The following is a 23,337-nucleotide window of genomic DNA, read 5'->3' as shown; positions in this document are numbered from 1 at the left end:
GTCAAACTCCAGGAGTTTTTGTTTGAACACAAAAGCACAGTAATTGCAGTGGCAGTCCATTGAAATGTGTATATCTCCTTACAGTCACAGTTTAACCAGTGTGCACACAACTTGGAGTCCAAAAGAGTTTCTAGATTGGCCGGGGGGGTTTTCAAGATATTTTGCAGGTGCAGTATAGGAATTGTAGTACATGTTTCTGAAATTACAGATTTATGCAAGGACATATGAAATAGTGATTCAGGGGCTGCTCTGGTGATGGATGACAATACCCTGTGGGTCTGCAGACAGTGCCAACCAAAGGAAGAGATGCAGAGACATGACAGTTTTAGATATCTAGTGTCCGGATATTACTAATCAAAACTATTGCAAAAAATGTACCTCTGCTGCCCAAATTCGGGACCCTTGAAGACACCTCTCCCAAGACACAACTACAGTAATCTATGAGGAGCTCAGGTTCTGTTTATCATGGAGGCAACCATGAAGGTTTCCAAGTAAGAGAAAGTTCAACAATTTTTATCTGTTTAATTTTTCTGAAAGGAAGGCCTCAGGATTACTGTCCAGTAACAGAGCTAAACAAATTAAATAAATATATGCATCTTTAGCCTTTCATGATAGAGGCCTTGCCAGTATAGTATCAATAATAAAACCCGTCGATTTCTTAATATTGCAGAACCTGGCAGATTCCCGAATGCACATCCTGAATAATCAGTCTCACTAAAGGTATCTTCATTTTCAGTACCATCATCACAAATGCTGTATTCTTTATTTGGCCTATAATCACCACCGAGGACTTTCGCAAAGATTTTGTTGAATCGCTCATTCATTGGGCATTCAGGCCAAACTTTATGTGGACTATTTACTAGACATGCCATCCCTTTTTGAAAAATGTGGTCACATATCGGTGCGACCAGATTTTGCATAGTTGTAGCTGGTTGTTTAATCAGAACAAATCTCTCCTAGCTCCATCACAGTTCCTTGAACTGATTGGGTCACTGTTTAGTATAGATTTGGGGAGGGTAGTTCGGCCTCCAGCTCATCAATATAGTTTGCAGTTCAGAGTTTATTCCTTAAAGAACAGGAAGGGGACCCAGGGCAGAGTATGGTTGCACATGCAGGGTGGTCTAGCATTATGTACAGAAGTGTTTCCATGAGCCTGTTTCAAACTCGCAAAACTAGTTTATAATCTATTCTTTTTAGGCCTCAAGGGATTCCAATGATGTTGTAATATTTTGTAATAGTCACTGCTATGGTTCAGAGACACCTAGCTTGGTGGTTATAACAAGCCCATCTAGAGGCAGACGGCCGTCTCAATCCAGGGATCTCCATTGATGGGGACGACAGATGCCAGCATGAAGGTCTTGGGCAGCAATAGTGGAATCGTCTGTGGTCCTGTGGAAATGGCCAACAAAGATTGTTGCTCATTCACATTAACAGCAGCTTGTCCTAAGCCTCAAGATCGTGTGGCCAGTATCAGGATAGTCTGATACATATAGAAGGTGAAAGCACATCTGAAAAGAAAAGGATAGACCTCCCTAAAACAAGTATCTCTGGAGATTGGGGTCTGGACAGTCACGTCAGCAATCTCATTTAGAAACCTACCATGTGTGACTTGAGAATATCCAGGTGGATCAAATGACCCTTTCCTTTTTCAGTGGACGTTTGCCTGTGCCCAGAAATCTTGATGGGGATTTGAATTCGCACTCGGCGGCCTTGGCTGGATATACTTGCATCTGAAAAAAAGTGTTTCTTCCTTTGTTCACTTTCTTTTTCACCAGCGGCAATGAAAGGCTGACATTCTGCCATTCAAAAACCCCTTTACCTTTCCTTTACTTCTTCTACTGGACAGTGTTCTAAGGAGGATGAGGCAGGTTCATGCTTCACTGAGTTTGGAGGCGCCATATTGGTCAAGAGGTGGGGTGGATCGGACTACTTCAAGTTTGTCAAGTTCTGCTCCTTGACAATTGTCTCCACCTCATTCCCACATTTGGCATCCCATCATTATGGATCAGGCACTGCAGTAGCACCAACTGATTCCTGGAACTTCAGCTCGAAGGGTTGGGAACTAGCTTATTCATTTGAGCTGGCATCAGAGATTCAGCAATATCATTGTTCTTCCACATTGAATTCTACTCTTGCAATTGATCACCCTTTTCCAGGTGGTGTTCCTGGAGTAAAGTCTCCCTGAAAACATTAAATCCCATCAATTCGCTGGATTTGGTCAAGTATTATTTTGAGCTGGTGTTAGCGGACACAATATTGCAAATTCAGTTTAAATCAATACATTTTAAATTATTTCTTGGGTGGTATCTCCCTATCTAGGTCCTCCCATATGGCCTCCAACAACGTTATGAAGTCTTTCAGTTGTATTGAGGAGACTACATGATTTTCCCTGTAAGCCATTGGAGGAGATGTTACTGGCTTTTCTTTCAGCAATAGCTTTTTTCTTAGTGGTCATAACATCTGACCATAGCATAGAAGAGGTGGGCTTCCTACCTGATAGTGCAGAATAGATCTCTCAAGATCTTACCTACCAGCCAGGATGGCCCTCCGCATGTGTATAGATAGATGTATAATGAAGGTGATTTCATCTTTTTCTTTGAACCAGGCCTTTATTTATTTATTTATTTATTTATTTATTTATTTATTTATTTATTTATTTATTTATTTTATATAGCACTGGACAAAGGCCCGTGGACATAAGAGTGATAGACAAGACAAACAACAAATAACAAGTATTAACCTTAGATCAGTGCCGATGTGGGGAATTCAGAGAGAACAAATCATTGAAATAGAGCAGTTTTCAACCCACGTTTGAAACCAGACAGCGAGCTACATGCTCTTAGGTTTGGAAGAGGGGCATTCCAACAACTTGGTGCAACATAGGTGAAAGACCCATGTGCCACCAGCGTTAACCTAGACCTTGTTACCTGCAGGAGACATGAGTTATTTGATCTAGGCACCCTACGGACCGGAAGCCAGGAGAGCCTGCTTGACAGATAACTGGGGCATCTTCCGTATAGGCACTTGAGCATCATGCACAGCAACGGAAAAGAAATCCTACTGCTCATTGGTAACCAATATAAGGCCTTCTTGGCTGCTGACACATGGTCAGTTTTGCGCAGGCCCTTGACTACATACAGTGCATTATTTTGGATGACTTGTAAATGGGTAATTTCGGCCATGGCAGTGCCCTGCAGGAGGCTGGAGTAATTGTCTAATTTTGCCCTGATAGTAGCCTGTCCGATGGTCGCACAGGTTGTTGAATTAAGGAAAGGTCTATGTTGTGCGAGCAGTTTGAGGTAGCACAATTTACCACAGACCATGCTATTCACATATGTCTTCATGTTGAGTTCCTGGTCGAGAATTATTCCAGGGTCTGAACTTTGAGCAGTGTTGTAATGGTACACCCGGCAATCAGAACTTGCTTATACTCTGATCTCAACATGCGCAGCTAAGGCACTGTGCCAGCAATCAAACTCTGTCTTTGCATCGTTAAGTGCTAGGCGATTTTCTGCTATCCAGATTTGAATAAGACTATAGATGGACTCTTTGCTGTAATTGCCTGTTAGTGGAATAAGACACAGTGGGCCTCATCACGAGTTGGGCGCTAAATGGGCGCTATTTCCGCTGAGAGGACATAGCTTTACTGCCGGGACCCGTTGGGCAAATAGCACCGTATTACAAGTACGCAAGTATGCGCCTCAGGGACTGGTGGTAACGCTAATTGCGCCCAGCGGAAACAACGCCAAAGACCACCACCGCCAAAAAATGCCACGCAAATAGCAGTACTGCCCTCTGGCGGTGCAATCAGTACTAGCACTATTGGCGCCAGTGGGAAACGTCTCACCAGCGAAATCGGAAGCACGTTGGCTGCCATTTTGAAAATCACAATCCATCAAATATCAGAGCCCCCAGCAGTAATCCACTCCATATAAACAGCTACAATGTCCCAGGTAAGGGGCAAGGCTGCACAAGATCGGCTCAGAAAGCCAAAATTTACAGAGGGGTAGCTTGTGGTGCTGGTCGATTAGGTTGTGGCCCACCATGAGGAGCTGTATGGTGTCAGGCAGCGTAAAACCTCTGCCCAGCGCCGCACCAACACCAGGCAGATGGTGAGCCAGAAGGACACTGCAATTGCTCATGTCCCCTGGGACAGGAAAGACTGCAGGAAGATGTGGAACGACCTGCCCTTTCGGGCCCGGGGACTGCTGGCCCAGCACAGGCAGGATACCATATCCACCGTTGGAGGGGCAGTGCCACCACTTGCACTGATGCCGTGGGAGGAGAAGTGCAGCTCGGTGCTTGATATGGAGGGCATCGAGGGTGTCAGAGGTGCAGAGGAGGGAGCCAGTAGCCAGGAAGCAGAAGGTGAGTCAACCACCCCCCCAATCATGTGCATGCAACAATGTCAGTCCAGCACAGTATGTCCCAGTGGACAGACCCATGAGCAGGGCATTGCGATGGGGGGGCAGGGAGTGGCTGCCCATCAGCCACCCAGCGTGGCATCCATGTGCCAGTGTACCACACACCCATGGCGGGAGCACAGCAGTGCCCTATAGGGACATGGCAGTTCCATGTACCCTGGCCCCCACCCCAAACCACGCGCATTGGCAACATTGGGCAATAGGGATCAGATGCATACAGGCCAAGTAACAGCAAGCCCAGCAACATCCTCTTGCTATCCCCTCACTGGCCAAATACAGACCCCCTATGTGCACCCCCCCTCTTTCGACACCCGTTCCCATCATTATCAATCAAATTGCAAACACCCTAGACCAGGCCTGCGCATCAGAACAATAGCCGTTGCACCAAATATCAACATGTAAATATGGTAATGCATGCCAAAACACACCACTGTATTTGACCTTACAGCATCACCTATGTCCAACACAGGCACACAAGCAAGGCCAGAGGCATTGGAAGAGGAAGTGGAAGAGGTGGCTGTCCCATCTGGGAGTGCACCAACCTGCAACAGAGCAACCACCACCCTTGCCTGGAAAGGGGCAGACACACCACCCATAGGCATAGAACACAGCCCACTTCACCCCATTGCAGTAAGGGCAGGCCTACACCCTGAGCCCAGCCCACCAGGAGCACACCAGTTGCTGCAGACAACACCTCTGCAGCTATCGACATCGACACAGAGGATACACCTGCACCCACTGTGACATTGGAGGAACAGGGGGATAGCAGCAGTGACAGTGACCCAGGAGCCCACGAGACTGCCGGCCAATGCACACCCCGAGATGGACACCCCCTCCATTAGCTCCCCTGTTGCCAGCACATCCCAACGACGTTCCCCCGCACCAACACAGCCTACTGCCACACTGGGCATTGTAATGCAGAAGATGGGTGAGATGGAAGTGAGGCAAAGGAAGACGGGGGGGCATCAACCGCACCAACTCATACCATATGCAGTCAATCCGGGATGTGATCCAGGGTGCCACAATAAGGACTGCGCGGGACAATGAGCTCCACCGGCAACAGGTGCAGGGGGCAGGTTCAATCCCTTCCCGCTCAATAACACCAACAAAGAGCCCCAGGAATGTACCCCTAGGTGCAAGTCCCTGTGCCAGCTGTGCAACAGATCACCGGCTGTTGGGCGTCAGGGAAAGAGGGCCCATCCACATTGATTTACTTGCCAACTCTTGGCCTGGGTGGCCATGCCATGGAGACTTTGAGGGGTGGGTGAGTGGAGATTGTGTGCTGGGGTGTTGGTGGTGGGTGGGGTAGGGGGGATTTTGTGCTCGAGTGTTGGTGGTGGCAGGGGGAGGGGTGTAAGTTTAAGCAAAATGTTACATTAAAGTTAGTTGTACGACACAAATGTGTGGACATTCGTGATTGTGCTCATGTGCAGTTTGTTCACATTTCTTGTAGTGAACTGTGGCAGGGTATTCTTCTAGAAATAATTGTCTATTAGTGCCTGCCGGGCCTGTCTCCCTTCCGCCACGTCATCCCTGTGAGTGTCTGCTCTGGCTCCTGCCTCATGCTGTTCCTCTGCCTCTTCCTCTGGGTGTGGTCTGTCCGCATCGGGGGGTAGTGGCACATTCCTCCTCAAATACATGTTATGGAGCATTGCACACACCAGGACTATTTTACCAACTTTGTCTGGGGCATACATCAGGGCTCCACCAGTGTGATCTAGGGAACATAATTGTGTCTTGAGTAGTCCAAAGGTGCGTTCAATGCATGCTCAGTCCAGCTGTGGGCATGGTTGTAGGCGGTCTTGTGCGGTGTACGTGGATCACGGACAGGGGCCTTCAGTTATGCCAACTGTGGATATCCAGAGACACCTGCTTGGGGTGGAGCACTGACATTAGTCACTTATCTCATACATGGGTATGCTCACACACTGTGTGGGGGCATTGTCGATGTGTGCATGCATGTGTAAATCCTGCCTATGCAATGTGTGATGTCTGTGCAGTGTTTGTGTATGTTAACATGCATGCCTTTGCCTATACATGCAGCCTGTGGCAATGTGGCGGGTGTTCTGTGCCATGTCACAGGTGACTGCACATGGACACATGGCTGGGTGGACATGCTCACGGGTGCTGCTGTGTGGTTTGTGCTGTGCCTTATTCATGATGCATTGTGGTACATGTGGTATGATGTGTTGTTGTGTCAGCAGCAGTGTGTGTCGGTCAGCGTGTGTGTGCACGTGTGTCTGACGCATGCATGCTCCCTTGGATGCCCACTATCGTTGGTGCTGGAGCTGCCCGGGGTGCTGCCAGTGCATCCACTTGTCATGCCATGCTTCATTCCTGTGTTGCCGCCTGCCCCCTTTTTGGTCTGGTGCTTATCTGGGCATATGTGGCAAGGGTTGTACTCACCCACAATCCAGGTCCGTTTTCATCTGTGCCTCTCCATGTATCCTGGCAGTGTGCTGTTGCGTAGAACCATGGAGTCGTGCGTGGAACCTGGGTAGCGGGCACAGCAGTGGGTCATGATGAGGTCAGGCCTGCAGGTAACCTGCATGTTGAGGGAGTGGTAGTGCTTCCGGTTTGTGTATACGGCCTCATGGGTCTGGGGCGCCACCAATGCAACATTGGTAACTGGCTGCTATGTTAGGCAGTTGTGCGGTGGCATGGAACCTTACCTTCATGCCGTTGACCTGGGCCTGCATTGTGGGCGTTGCAATTTTTCGGTTGACATGGCGCAGGAGGGCATCCAGCACCTGGCCCAGAACTGCACTGAATATCAGCTGTGCCATGCCGTGTATCATGTACAGAGTGCTGGAAGGTGCCTGCCCCAGGATGTAACGCTCACCTGATTCCCGTAGAGGTGCCGGTCTTGACTGGGCGTATACCGTATCTTCAAAGGTGATGTGTAACACACGGCTGGCTCTTTGGGCTGGACCTCTGTGCACTGTATGTCTGGCTCGAAGGGTAAGATGTCTGCAGATAGAAAATGTGGGATTAATGACCTGGGTTATTGAATGTCTCTCTCTTCTTCCCTTTCTCTTCTCCTGTAGAACCCCAAAGGTTAACGCTCTCACCTTAGGTAAGTGAACGCCGTGCTCTCCATATGCCTCGAGGCAGGGTGCTGTAACCAGTTTCTTCACTGGATAAGGGGAGCAGGCCTCTTGACTTCAGAGGACTGCTGTCCGTCGTTTACTGCACGAACGGTAAGTTTCGAGTAATTCTAATGTCTTAAAAGTCTTTAGTAATGATGTCTCTTGTTTTGCAGGGTTCCGGCGATGGCGGATGGCGGGCTGAAGTGAGTTGAAGATGGAGCCCGTGTGATGAATAGAAGCGCCTGGAAGCACGTAAGTAAGCGCTTGTTGCCTGCTTCACGATGCGCTCTAACTGTCTTTTTATTTTGCAGGTACAAGTTCAGGGCGGCTGCAGGGTGCCGGAATACCCACTGGGTTAGATGTGGAAAGGAGTAATGGCACGTGAGTATTAAAGTTCCCCAATGTCTTTAAACGCACCTTGTTTTGTCTTTCAGATGCGGGATGCAGCGCCGAAGGCCTCCGGAGCGTGCGAAGAGTTGGTAAGCTTTTGTCTTTCAGATGCCGGAATGCAGTGTGAAGACCTCCGGAGCGCACGAAGAGTAGGTAAGCCTTTGTCTTTCAGATGCCGGAATGCAGCGCGAGGCGTTGGTGACAGCCGATGGACCAGGTAAGTGAAGAGCTGTCACTGAAGACCGTAATGCTAACCTGTTCTTTCTTGTCTTTATAGGTGTTGCTGAAGACTGGATTCAGAATGGTAAGCCTTTTTCCTTAGGCCCAGGATCAGATGCAGAAGACACGATGAGCGTTCTGCTGCTGAGAATGCAGAATAACGCAAAGCAAGATTCATCCATCGGGTGTGGTTTAAATAGCCTCCTGTAGTGCTTAGGTGTCTCCTTCCACAGCCACGCCTAGGTAAGAAAAGAGTTCCTGCTTTCCAGAAGAGTTCCAGTGTTCTGAATCTAGGGAGTGGCTCCTGCCCCACCCAACAGGAAAAGTAGTTCCAAACAGAAGAGGATCAGAGACTCAACTGGCAGGCAAGTAAGCAGCATGGTCTGCTGCAGGTAAGTCCACCCAAGCATTATGAGCCCGGCGCTTCCAGCGCTGGGACTGGGCATATTTATGAGCCTGGTGCCACTGGCGCCAGGACTGGGTCCAAAAGGTCCCAATTGGGACTGGTTGGCACTCGGAACCTGGGTTATGGATCTGCTTCCAAGGGAGTTGGGAAAACCCTGACCTTTTGGAAGCAGAGATCATGACACAGGAACTGTAGGACTGCCACCAGCGTCAACAGTGGAGGCACGGCTGTACAGATGTTGATCCTGCTCCCAATGTCTTCATGAATTGTGGCCAGCAGCTCAGTGATGGTCTCTCTGTTCAGATGGTGCTCAGTTACCAGCTGGGTGTCACTGAGGGCCCAGGGTGATGACCTGACCCTTAGGATTGGTGCTCGCCTTGCTGGGGATGTTCTCCTCCTCCTGCGCCTCATTCCCCCCCTCCTGTGCTCCCTGTGCCTTGGCCTGGTTGGCCTGCATCTCAAGGTCCAGGTGCTGCGTGAGCAGCTGCCTGTTGCAGCCTGCAGCGATGAATGGCAGAATGGTGTTGCAATCAGTGTTTGGTGCCTGTGAGTGTCTTATATAGGCCTCTGATGTGCATCATATCCACCTGTGGCTTGGCTCCTGGCCACTGGTTTCATTTGCCTCCAACTGTAGGCGGAGGTAATTTTTGGCTGGTTTAGCTTTGGTTTTCAGCACTCATACTGCCGTACATGGACTTGTGAGATGGCTGTATTTGCACTTTGTTTGAAAGCACTATTAGCGTTGGCTATAATAGCGCCGACTGTAATTGGGCCAGCTGTAATAGCGACAGTTCCTTTTGGGTCCACAGTATTTGTGCTGACTTTGGCAGCGCTAATACTGTTACCGCCGGGTTTGAGGGCTACTGCCCAACCCGCGATGAGGCCCAGTGTGTCGTCATAGTTAGCATGAACTACGCTTTTGGCATCCAACATTTCAAAGAGGGGCAGCGTAGAGTAAAAAAGTGTTAGAGATGCACAGGAGCCCTTTGGGACTCCACAAGTCATCAGAAACTCATCTGCCATAGCATCATCAAAGAAGACTTGGCTTTGTGGTCTGCAAGAAAGGATTTGATCCAGTCAGCTGCTGCTGGAGAAAAGGAGGCAGAGTTCAGCAATCTGGCAATTAGAATAGAGTGCTCCACCAAATCATAGCAGCAGACCGATCCAGCAGCATAAGGGGAGCTGTTCTACCTTTCTCGGAAATATGTAAGATGTTGGTTTTGAGATCTAGTAGTGTGGACCGAGAGCTATGGGCACTCCTAAACCGGGATTCTTTCAGACCCAAGATGAAATAGGTGGACAGAAAATCCTAAATCTGTGTGTAATCTACCATATCCAAGATTTTCAACAGGAAGGGTACATTGGTGATGGGACGATAGTTAACTGGCACACTGGGGTTTAGAGAAGGCTTCTTCAGCAGGGGAGAAATCCATGCCTGCTTGATGGAGGACGGTACACAGCTTTCCAGAAACGAAGTGTTAACATATTTGGTACTCTGAGGTAACAACTGAGTGGTGCAGGACAGTTGCCCCCCTTGCAATATTGTAGGTTTATGTTTTTGCAGAACCTCTGACATTTGAGTCTCAGTGACTACCCTAAACTAAAACCTAGCAGAAAAAGCGCATGGTCTAGCAGTTTCCATGTTTGCACTGGTTCTATCCAGAACACCACATTTGGCTGCTATGTCCGCCTGAATGTTTTTGATTTTGATAGTCATGGCATCCTGTATAGAGGTGCACCTGTTTATGTCTTTATTGCCCACCGATGAGACGGGACAAGGATCTTCCATCTCTGTGAGGATTTTAAAAAGTTCTCTGGAGTCAGAAGCCACACCATCAATTCTGTGGTTGTGGGATGATTTATTAGCGGAACAAATTGCAGATTTATGAGCTTTCACAGCAATGGCATATTTGGCTTTGTCATCGATGGAGTTAGATTTCTCGCACTGCTGGAATGCTCTGTTCTTGGCAGTTTTGAGTTTCCGAATGTCTGCTGAGTACCAGACTTTCGTGGATTGCTTTTTGACATGTCGAGTTTTCACAGGGGCCAACTAATTTAACTGCGTTACCCATCATATTTTGATATGCATCAGCCAGGTCGTGTTGAGATTAGCTAGGTTATCTAAAGTAGCCACAAAGTAAGGCCCCATGGATGTAGAAGTAAGCTTGCGTAGGTTTCTAAATTTGGCCATGCATTTAATCACCTTGGTTTTGTTCACTTGTGAGGGAACCAAGCGACTGAAATGGATTAAATGATGGTCCGAACCAAGGACAGGGATTGATCTATGTGTTATTAATGGTGACATCGTAAGAGGCTACCTAATCAGGAATCCTACCTTTGATATGGGTTGCTGAGTCATTATGCTTGCAAAAGCCCAAGTTGGACAGAGTGGCCTTGATGGCCGTTGCCATGGAGTTGGAGCTATCAGAAAAACATAGATTAAAGACTCCTAGGATGATAACTCTGGAGAGAGGCTTCAGAAAGGGTATAAACAAGTCACTCAGATGAAGCAGAAAGTCTGGCATGTTGGTGAGGGTCGATATATAAGAATAATGTTGACAGTGGTGTTATAGTCGACAGACAGTTTACCAGTAAGACCTCAAAATCCGGTAGTTTGACACTCTTTACTTGATGTATTTGCAGGGAGGCATCATAAATCAATGCCACTCTACCGCCCTTGTTACTCGTACGGTTGGCTATGAGAATGTTGTACCCTACCGCTAAAGAAAGTGCTGGGCCAGCAGTTGCATGCAGCCATGTTTATGTGATTGCACAGATATACATTTCTTGGACAAGGACATAATCGGCCACTTCGGTGGAGTGCTTAATTAAGGACCGAATATTTAGCAGCAAAGGGGGAAGGATAGCTCAGGGGCAGGACGTTTGTCTTGGAAGCAAGACAACGTAGCGCAACGCAGGTTTGAATCCCAAACACACGCTTAGAAGCCACTCCTTGGTATTAAGCACATAAAAGAACAATTATAATTATACAATTGAACGTTCTAACCGACCCTTCGGCCATGGACCATAGGTCATTAGTAGCATGTGCACAAAGCATAAGCATGTGCACAAAGCATATCCTGCATATCCTGCTCATCGTGGATTACAGTGTTAGAGGTAGCAGGGGAAAGGCAAGAAGTGCAATTTGAATTAATGAGAGTCAAGTTTTCAATATCATCATTATGTGATATATCTGGTGTTATCTGGTGTATGTTTCTCTTGCGTACTTCTAACCTTCAAGGGATCCAACCCTACTCTCTAACCAGAATTGGGAATAATAGACAACTAGATGGAAGTCTGATTTAAAACTCTGGACATGTCCTCACTGACCCGTTTAGGCATCGTTCCATATGCATGGTCCTGTTCAGGCATATCAGCACATACAAAAGTATTTACCATGCATGGCAAAAGGGCCAGCGCTTTATATTTTTCAAGAATAGCAGTCACTTTACTGCTTCTGATCGTGGGCACTGATCTTGAAAGTGCCATAATATGAAACTCCTTAATAAGAGGGGAGAACAGTCACACTGCGCCACATACAGAGAAACGGATTACCTGTTAGTACAGCTGTTCTGCTCCCCCACCGCGAACCAATCGAGAACCAGTGAAAATCGGCCTGACTAACGTGCCGGCACTGACGTGCTGTCAACGGGCTTAAAATCCCTAAATCTAGCAGGGGAATGAAGTTCCCATGGACTACACAGGAAACAGAAATTGCAAGCGTGAGCTTCAAAAGTAAAATGTTTATGAATTAACTTAGATATCAATGCTAGGAGAGCCTTTCCTTCCTTCAATATGGTATCACAATATTTGTGCAGTGAAACAATTTTGCATTTAGAAGGTTTTACAATTCAACAACAGTCACCCACATATTATAAGCACACATACAAAGCTGAGTTGCTGCTCAGGGCCTCAGTATTTAAGCAGGTGAAAACTGTCCTGATTAACACGCCAACGCTGATGCGCCAATGACGGGCTTAAAAGCCCTAAAGCTAGCTGGGAAATGAAAATTCCCTGGACTATTCAACAAACAGAAATTGCCTTTATTTTGTATCCAGCATTTCAAGAAGAGGCCTGCCTGCACTGTCATAATGTTATTCAAACATTACTCAGTCATTTATCTAGGACAATGGATTTTTGAAAATGTCAGCCCTTTTTTATCACTTTTTGCTCAGGTGCAAAGGATAAGGAACCATCATTGGCAACATTGTCTCAAAGGAGTTAAAGGGCAATCCTCACTGCCAGTGAACTAACTGGGATTTCAGTATCCTCAAGAGTGAAAGACAATATCAGAGAAAGACAAGGTGGCATAATGGGGAGAGGTTCAGGGCATCACCACGGAAACCGATGTGCAGCATTCCGTTGCTTCCCAAAGGTAGGTTAGCCCAAAATAAAATGAATAAATACAAAATACTGTTGGCTTGTCCCGGAGGGCCTTATTTCAATACATTGTTCACTCACATTCTGCAGTCAGATAATTCACAATTACTTTGTTTCGACTTTATCTCAAATCTGAATGTGCAGAACAGTGGCCATCCAAATTCATAATGCTAATTAGCACCTGCGAGAGAAAGAGGCACCAACCAATCAGTTTGCCCAGAACAAGGGCGTTATTAGACACTAAGTCAAAATTCCATGCCAGGGGCTGGGTCCTCTGCTACACTCTGCCATTTTATTTGGCCAAATGGCTCTGCTGGCACCTCACTTGACCTCCTGGAAACCAATCACATTTGCCACTGGGGCCATCTGCTTCTGTCCATTATCCACTTACCTGAGGTCACCCGCTCCTGAAGCCATCTTGCAGTCACCATCCTTGCCCTCTGTGCCACCGCCTGCCTCTTAAGGATGGCAAGGGAATAGAAAAATACCTCTTCTTTAAGCTTCCTTTCTATTTGCTTGGCAACTACTTCATCTGGGGTCTGATTCCCTTTAACAGTCTGGACTTTGTACTGGTGAAATAATGGAGATAATGTGTTCTGATAGCTGTTCAAGCAGGTAGCTGCTCTTAATACTTGTAGACTTGAGCTGGGGGGCCATTTCCAGCCGATATGGCCCTCAGAACATGGCACCATTTTTGTAATAATGCTGTATTCCAAGGGCCATTACCTTGCTGTAACAACCCTTGGGCCAAGCTAATATACCTGAGTGAAACAAAGGCATTTAACTCGGGCAAAGGGCCGTTATCACAGGGTAATATCCTGAAGAGGGGGACATAAAACATTTCATTCAAATAGAGTAGAATGTTCTTATAAAAATAGGAAAGACAAAGGAGGAACTTTGGATTGTAGACTCCGGCTGTGTTCCCTTCCCCTGGATTTCTCTTACCTTGGTACTTTGTTCAACAATATCAGTTCCTTAGATTTCTCTTGATAAATGGCACAATTGATACGAAACAACTTGGCCCTCTGTTTTTGTCTTGATAGGATACCTGGTGTACTCTCCTGTCAGGTTTTCACTCCTTCTTATGATCAGGAGAGCCTTTTTACTAATCCTGAAACGTCTCTCCGAGGACACCAATCCTGATATATCTCTCTCAGAACCTTTGCAAGTCATTCATTTTCTATACAATGTTCAAATTGTTCTTGCCTGGTGTACTTTTCTACCATGGCTTTCTTTTATACACACACTTATAACTGCCTGGTATACTCTTCTGACAGGGCTTTCTTGGATGCACACACTTGCAACGGCCTGGTATGCTCTCAGGCCAGGGCTTTCACATATAGGTATCTTTCTTACACCTTTAATTTGCCTGGTATACTTCCCTGCCAGGGCTTTTCTCATGTGGGCTCTGTGCACCCCTCCAAACTGGATAGTCTCTTGCTTTTTCTTTTCCTAATATTATATCTGCCTGGTACATTATCCTATAGGACTCCTTTTGCATGTCTATTGCATACACCCACAAACTCGATAGTCTTGTGTTTCTCTTCCGTTCTTCCTTCCAAAGACATATTCTTTGCCTCTCTCTCCCTCATATGGTTCATTAATACTCATTCGGTTTTGGCATGCCTGCAAATAGGTTGAAACATCCCCACTTCCCTCAGGTGGAATCACCGGCTCTGGATGGCGTATTTTACTTCTTCCACGGCAAGCTGGTAACGGTTGTTCTGCTTTTCCCTCTTGGTTGATGCATCCGTTTCTCGGCTTCTCTGCCTCTGGCGTACCCTGCTGGGCTCTTCTGCTTCGTGTCTGTGGAGCTCTTCTGCTTTGTCTTCCGGCTTCGGTAAGGCGAAGACTGCCTCCAAACACCCATAAACACCCAGCAGCCCTGTGTTAGTTTCTAGCGTTCCTGCAGTGTTTTTTTTCTTGTGGTCTGCTTCTCTTTCTTTTCTGATTATCTTGCCGGACGGCTCCACGGCTCTCTTTCCAACCTCATGGTCTCTCGGATCTCACCGAGAGACCCAGCATTCTTCCTCCAGCAGCGCACCTTAGTCAGCTGCTTCACTGGTTTAAATATTTCGCTCACAGGTATGCCCTCGCAACAACTAGAGCCTGTGTTCCTAGCCTTGGTCGATCTGCATTACTCTGTTCATCTCCCTTGTTGCAGTTTTCTGGTAGTTATGGGAATAGAAGTCAATTATTTCTGTTTTACAGGTAAAGTCTGGGTAAATGTTCTTTACAGGCAAGTCAGCTGTGGATGACTTTTTAGTAGAGGCGAAGAAGGTGTTCTCTTTAATTCTAGAGGGCAAGTCAGATTTTGATGACTCACATACAGCTCTCATTAGAAGGTCTTCAGCAGCCTTCTTAGGTGGATGAGGAGAAGTGTAACAGTATGGCATTAAGGCATTAGGCAGAGATGGTGTATCCTCAAAAGAAAAAGGGAGATACCTTTTCTCATCTGATTACACCATGATATTCTCCCGAATGTTGTCTCCCCCATGTGATCCTCCCTCATATAGCTGCCCCGAGGGTCAGGATCAGGTAGCGGCTGCCTTCCGCTGGACATATGGGGATAGGTCACTGCCAGGAAAGGAGTGATGACACCATCAGATTCATCACAGTAATGACCCGAGGATGGCAATATTGCTATTAAACCATTCACGCAAAGAGAGTAGAATGCTATTTAAAACAGAGAAAGACAAAGGGGGAACATTGGAATATTGGAACAAAAGACTTACACCAGTCATTATTGCCATCTGCCACTCCAGTATCTGTTATTGAACTGCCAACCGTAGAATGTTCCAATTCATTGTTATATAATGCTGTATATGAAGACCGGGATTAGGAAATTAGACAAGGCAGCTGTGTGTTGATTAGTTACAAATAATCCTCATCCCAGTCGTCACAACCCTCTCTTCCTTCCTTCTTGTTGCTTTGAGTTCTCTGAACTCTCATTTACTGCTTACAAACAATCAGTGGATACGAGTTCTCTGAGATGGGAGAGAAGAGACTGTGGGCCTCATTCCGAGTATGGCGCTAACCAATGGCGCTATTAACGCCTTGGTTGACGCCGTACCCGGACCGGCAGCGCCTTGGTGGATGGCGGAATCACCGCCCCATTCCAAGGTTGGCGGGGCGGTAATTCCCCATTCACCAAGGCTCTTCCCCATTCCCAAATGAGCCCCCCTAGGGCTCAATGGGAATGGGGAAGATGCAAATAACGGTGACCGTTCATTACGGTCACCGTTATTGGCTTGGAGGCCCCTTTGCGCCCTCGACTTTAACACCTGCTCAAAGCAGGCGTTAAGGGCGAGGGCGCAGAGGGAACTCGGAGTATGGCGGTAAGGGATTACCGCCACCGGTCTCGTTACCGGTGGCCGCTATCCCTTACCGCCATACTCGGAATGAGGCCCTGTATATTCTTAAAGGAGTCACAAATCCACAAATCGGAGCTGGGAAGAAGAAGTTTAAGATCAGTCAGATTAATATTATCGGTGTGTAATGCAGGAATTCATTAACTTTTAAAGTGTACTTGTCTTTAATGATCATGAACATAATCATGCCCCAACATCTGAAGGTGTGACTACTTCTGTAAGGACACATGTTTTAGACCCGATGTCTTTTGTAGTGATGCTAATATTTGGTGAAAACACTAAATCCAATAAATAAAATAAACATGTGCATTTTTGCATTGCAGGATCTTGTGAAGGAAATGGTTGACGCTGATGTGCAGCTCATGAAGAACAACCCAAATGCCTAACCTCCCACACCTCTGGAGCATAGAACATGTGTACGCATGTCCGCAAAGATGATGATGCACACCAGTTTATGCAATTCTGGCAAAACATACTCCTAAAATTCTGGTGTTGATCTTAATTTCTAGCTGGCTTATTTTTCCTGCACTTAAATTGTGAACAATAACTGGCGGGTGCATGTTTTAATAGATTTTTCTATGTAGTGCTTTATCTTAATGATCAATAGATGATGAAATGTAATAGCAGTTGGGACTTCTGAGCTGGGGTAAAATTTCTGTTTATCCCCAGTGAATGTGTGCCTCTCCTTTTCCGATTAAAATGCTTTTCATATCAATCAAGTGTATTGTTTCATAGGGGGAGTGTACTAGTGGGTAAATTGTGGACTTTAGAAATAGGACCTCGGATATAATCTTTCATCTTCGCTTAACCAGTGTGATCCTGGATAAATAGCTAAAGGCTATGAATGCTTATAAACAGGATAAGTACTCGTATGCGTTGATATATAAATATAAATGTCAGAATGATTTTTTTTAAAGTACCCATCATCACCAGTGGAAATCAATATTTACCAAGTGTTCTTCTGCATATTCATTAATGATCTTGTAAACATACCTAGATTTTACTATTCAGAGGGTCGATTTACAGACAAACAAACCACTGCATTGGCGCATTGCATGGTATGGCCCCAATGTCTACAAGCTCTACCATCCAGCTACACTTCTGTTGATGGCTTCCCAGAATCCAACTGGCATCTGCAAAAGCCAATGAAAAAGACTGAGGGGCAGAATTCTCCACATATGGGGCTATTCACCATAAACCGCCCTCCCAACACACTCAGGATTTACGTATGCTTTAATAAATTTCCGCAGTGACTTGACCAACTCTTAAATGCCTTCCGGAGTCACATAGTACTGTCAGACCCGGAGAATCAGCATCAAATCATATTACTCCACCATTGGCAAACATTATCAAACAGACAGCTTTTTGGGGGGGGGGGATTTACTATTCAGCTATGGCCTATATATTATGCCATAAACAATGTGAACTATTTCATAAATTCAGTTTTACAGATGATCTGAGCCTCATATTGGAAGTTCTTACAAACATTTAACAGTCATAGCTTAAGATGCAGAATATCTTTCTCCCCAATTTAGATTTCTGTGTGGTCCTTTCCCCGAATTAAAGGTTGATGAAGGGAGAGGGTAGGCCTCTCATCCAAACAAACATTTGGAGGAAGTCCTAATCCTCTGAAATGGAGACGATGGTGGGGATTTCTCAGGCCTAGAAGAAAAAAATCTGCATGAGAAAGGCTTTCTATCGCCAAACTTTGTGAGGGTTAAGGTAGTCTTAAACCAACTGTGGCATTTTCTGCCATAAAGTTAGATAACAGAAAAATACTTGGACAACAGCATATTTTGTTCTGAGTTGGCATGGTAGGAAAAAAAAAGCCGTGTGTCGTCCAAATGTGTGGCTCAGAAGATGGTGAGATTGTTGAATCCCTTTTAGAGTTGAATGACACCTGCCTCTGAGCTGTAGTACACTTGAGATACCAAGTGAGCCACCCATAACCTGATGCTCATTTCTTGCTTGCCCTTTCTCTGACCTGGAAATGATTGGGGCCAGGTGAGATGCAGGTCTTATGGCCCACTAATCATAAACGTGTTACTCCCGAAAATAGTTGTGTGCTTGCAAAGTAACAACCGAGCACACAGTATCTGTGCCCAACCATACAACTTCACCATGAGGTGGAGGGGAAGGCATGATCATATATGTACTCCCCTGGTACTCTGCCTTTATCTAACAGCATATTCTGCTTGTCATACGCCACACTACTGCTCCTAGCCGCACAACACAATGGGCCTCATTACGACCCTTGCGGAAATCGACTGACCGGACCGCAACAGCGTAAATAGCGTTTCCGCCATTGCACGAAGGAGCAAAGTGCGGCCAATCACGACCCATCGGGCACGAGCATTACGCCATGGCGGAATCCGAAAGGCTGCGATGGCGGAAATGACCCCAAAACGGCCCTTACCGCCGCCGTACGCTGCACCAGGTGCAATACCGCCACCCATCTTAGCGGTCACCGTAATGAGCGGTCACCGTAACGAGCGTGCACCGCAAATTACGGCCACCGTAAATATACGGAAACGGAAGTAAAAGCATGTGGCCGGAACGGGAAACAGCACGCCGCACAACTATAAAATCCGAATCCCAACACAACCATAAAAAATCCGACCCTGACACATCCCAACCCGTTAGCAACCCCAGTTAAAAAAATAAATATGGGAAAGGTAGCCAAGAAAGCGTGTGACCGCAAGCGGCAGGTACACTTCTCCCGAGAGGAACTGACCGTGCTCACCGAGACCCTACAGGAAAATTCCGCCGTCGTCTTCTCCAGTCAAATGACCAGGACGGCCCTTGCCAACAAGAAGGCCATATGGGTCCTGGTGGCACAGCGCGTAAGTGCGGTGGGGACAACACCCCGCACGCCACAGCAATGTCGCAAGCGGTGGGACGACCTGCGGATCCGCGTACGCAGCATACTTTCTGCGAACAGGAACATCGCCACAGCTACCGGGGGGGGTTCAGAGTCGCCCATCAAGTTGACCCCCTGGGAGGAAATCTGCGCCTCCACCATAGGAATGGAGAGCATAGAGGGAGTCGGAGGGATGGAGAAAGGAGTGCCGACATCCGGAGAATCAGGTAGGTTGGCCAAGAGAAACAATGCGAAATCCACAAACCACGAACATGTGCAGTACCATGTGACCCCATAGTGCAATACATACTTAGCCCTGACAGCGCCCTCTAAAAGTCAGAATGAACAAACAAATCAATCAAGAAGCCATAAACAACCCCTACATGTGCAGCATGCACCCCCTAACTGCAGGCAGCCAAATGAATGCATCCTCAATCCACACGAAAATGAGACCACCTCCAAGGCCCAGTCCCAAACCAGCCTCATGTACCACCCCAATGCATTTGATACGTTGCCATTCCAAATCCGACAGACCCATAACTAACGCTCGCCCCTCTTTACTCCACCACAGGGTCCGATACCAACGACGAGCTGCAGGACACCCCTACCAGCACGCCTGCAAAGAGGGCCAGGACCAACGTCCCAAGAGCCTCCACCTCAGGTGCAAGGATCAAGACACGGCAGCAGCAGGAATCAAGTGGCAGCACACTGGAGGGGACTGCAACAGGCACCCCAGCAGCCAGCAAGTCCACAACCCCAGCACCACAGGTCCCCCCAAAGAACGTATCTGATGGCACCGCCTCTGGTGGTAGCAGCACCATAGGGGACACAGCTGTCATGCCAGCATGCTCCGACACGGAAAACAGTGCTGGCGACGTAGGTACCATCCATGACCTTTCCCAATCCCCCTGCATGTCCCATCCCCTACACCATGACGAAACCACGCAGGGGCACCCTGAAGACGACGACTGGCCAACCCCCACAAGTCCTGTGCCAAGGCAACATGTGTTGAGCAGCCCCCCTGTCACACCACCGCAAATGTCCATGGCCCAGCAGAGGCAACAGTCCCTCGACCTGCTGATCGAGCAACAGCAGGAAGCGTCCACGCTACTCAAGGACCATGCAAATGAATGCGGGGGTTCCAGGGCAGCCATGGAAACATCCACCGAGACACTCAGGGCACAAATAGAGAAAAGTAGTGAGAGCCTCAGGGGAGAAATGGAGAGAAGCACCGAGAGCCTGAGAGCACAAATGGAGAAAAGCACCGAGAGCCTGAGGGGGGAACTGCATGCGACGTCCAAAGACGTTTGTGCTGAACTTGCTGCTGTGCGCCGTGTGCTCTCGGAGCTCTCACAAACCCTCAGAGACATGCATGGACGCGAGCAGGCAGAGACCTCATCCGTGGCAAGTTCCGTCCAGGGCAGCCCCCAACGCAGATCTGGCAGGAACCTGCGCTCCACGGGCAGGGGTGCCCCTGATACCCGTAGAGGGGGCTTGCAATAGCGTCTACCCACGGACAGCATGCATATTTGGACACTGGTGTTGGGGGGGGAGGTAGTAGGGTGGAGGGGGTGTGTTGGGCTTCACTGGGTGGCGGGTCCATAGGGTGTATAAATCAAATCACATCAACAATACAGCACCTCATTATCATCCAATGACATGTGTGGACATTGATATTTGCGTACGAGGCCTTCATAGGCGTACAGTCCACAATGTGCCTGTACTACACACACACAGTGCCACAGGTCCCCTTTCCGTGTAATAGGCACCATGCGTGGTTGCTAGAAGCATGCATCTATGATGCTCTGTCGGATTGCACGTGCATCCTGTGCCTCATGGACTCCTTGAGGTGCCTCCACATCCCCACCCTCATCATCATCATCATCATCTTCAGGTGCATGCAGTACAGCGTCAGGGGGCATGGGCACATTCCTACGTATGCACATGTTGTGCAGCATGACACATGCCATGACCATCTTAGAAACCTTCTCATGGCTGTATATGAGTGCCCCGCCAGACCTGCTGAGGCTGCGGAAACGAGCCTTCAGTAGGCCGAATGCCTGTTCAATGACCACACGGGTACGTGAGTGGGCATGGTTGTAGTCCTCCTCATGCTCGTTCTGTGGGTTCCGGATTGGTGTAAGGAGCCATCTCTTCAGTGGATACCCGGCATCACCTGTATGAGACGAATAAAGGGTGTCAGTGGAATGATAGTGCTAAGTAGCCCCCCCCCCCCCCCCCCTGCAAGGTCATTGACGCATCAAATGGGCCACGATGTCATGCATGAAATGAGACTCACCGAGTAGCCAGGATCTGTGCCCTGCGTGTCGCTCCATGTAGCGTGGTATTCTTGTGTTCCTCAGGACCATAGAATCATGGGTAGATCCTGGAAATCTGGCACAACAATGCGTAAAGATCTTGTTGGAGTCACACACCATTTGCACATTGATTGAATGAAATTGTTTCCGGTTGCGGTACTGGACCTCCATGGCATGTGGGACAACCAATTCAACATGGGTGCAGTCGATGGCACCAATGCAACCCGGGATGCCGCCAAGTGCATGGAATCCCACTTTAGCGTTGGTAATCTCCTGGTACGTGCGTGGTAGTGTGATGTGGTCGTCGGCGTGCTTCAGGAGGGCATCGTGCACTTGGAAGAGTGTCCGTGAGAACAGTGGCTGTGAAATGCCATGCAACTGTCCCACTGTGTGCTGGTAGGTGCCTGTGGCCAGGAAGTGGAGTGCAGACACCACCTTCAGTAGGGGTGGGATGGCGGTTGGGCTATCTATCATGCTCACGAGGTCAGCATGTGTCATGTCCACAATGGCGATTATGGTGTCCCGGTCCAAACGGTAGAGGGTGTGGATCTGCTCAGCAGTGAGGTTGAACGGATCGGCTCGGAGGCGTGGGATTGCGGGCCGCCTGCGTGGTGGTAGTGGCAGTGCTTGTGGGCCTTGCTGACCCTGCCTTGCCCTCCTCCTCCTCCTTCTCCTCCGTCTCCCCTGTGCGCCCGGTTGTTGTACCTGTTGTTGTTCGTCGTCTTCTTGTAGTTGTAGCACTTGCAGTGCTATCTGGTACCCCAGGCCCAACATCGCTAGTCCTGCCGGTAGCATTTTGGAGTGGGAGTGGTTGTGGGAGGGGTTTGGGTCTGCAATATATGTGCTGTCGGCCTGTATGGCCTCCACCTGTGCTGATTGAATGAATCTGTGGCAGATGCAATCCCTTCTGGTCGAGCACGGCCCGCACGTAAGGCTGCATTTGGCCGCATGGCATCTTGGGATTGGAATCATGTATCAAATCCCGATGGCAGTGTGATGTACTTTGACTGATTTTCATGCTATGCTCCCATTGTTACACATGCTATGATTGCAGCCGCTTACATACCTGTGAAGAGTCAGTGGTATGTAGGGCTCGATCGATGGCCGACCCTCATGCAGCACAGTAACGTACTTCACCGACGGGCGTGGCGTGCCATTTGTGATTGCAGCCAGTTAGCATCATGACACACAGCCGCACTACATTGATGTAATTGTGAATGCAAGCGTTCACAGAAGCCTTTTCGACGTAATGTTGCAAGTGAGGTATTCGAAGGCCAGCATTTTTGGTTTTGAAGTAGCGGCGAGGATACGCCCACAGGTCTGGCTGGAAATGTAACGTTCTATTGTAGAATGTCCTTGGGACATGGCCCATAACGAGCAGGCAATGAATGATATGAATTGAATGGGATGCGCAATAGCGTAGTGGACGATAAGGCAGGACGTTCCCAAATCCATCTTGCTTCACAACACTACAGATCCGGCCAGGGGCACAGTGGTTTTTGCGGACTGCATTACGCACAGACGCGATGGAAGTTTCACATATTATGTGAGTGAATATTCATGCGTTTTCATTGCGGGATGAGGGAATGATGTGTGGATGCATGGACTGATGAATCCGTTTAGGGTCTGCCATGTACATGGGTTTCTTGGTTCACTCCCCTTCCCCTGCGTTATGTGATGCAAGGCTGCCATAGTGGGACATACGTCTCTCTGCCCTTGTCGGATCCTCCCTGTCTCGACGCGCCTTCATACACTTGTGTCGAGGCACGTTACTAATCCCATGTCATGGGTTCTATCTTGACGGACGCATGCACAGTAACCGACGTTGCCAATGGTGTATTTAGCTCGATTGGTTTCGTTGTGATTCGATACTGGATTAG

At 48.0% G+C, this 23,337-nt stretch overlaps 1 protein-coding gene across 2 annotated transcripts in view; it reads left to right on the top strand.

Moving 5' to 3' along the window:
- GMDS (GDP-mannose 4,6-dehydratase) overlaps positions 1–16,994 on the top strand; it is a 3,238,640-nt gene extending 3,221,646 nt beyond the window's left edge. For both annotated transcript variants that reach the window (XM_069613525.1, XM_069613524.1), the window contains exon 11: positions 16,603–16,994. In XM_069613525.1, coding sequence (XP_069469626.1) covers positions 16,603–16,665 — 63 coding nt within the window. In that variant the 3' untranslated portion in view covers positions 16,666–16,994. The remainder of the gene's footprint in view (positions 1–16,602) is intronic.
- Positions 16,995–23,337: the final 6,343 nt, after the last annotated feature.

This window comes from Ambystoma mexicanum, chromosome 5p (genome assembly GCF_040938575.1).
Source record: "Ambystoma mexicanum isolate Mex_15411 chromosome 5p, UKY_AmexF1_1, whole genome shotgun sequence".
Classification (NCBI taxonomy): Eukaryota; Metazoa; Chordata; class Amphibia; order Caudata; family Ambystomatidae; genus Ambystoma; species Ambystoma mexicanum.
Note: the sequence above shows the minus strand (reverse complement) of the source record. Positions and strands in the feature narration are given on the sequence as shown.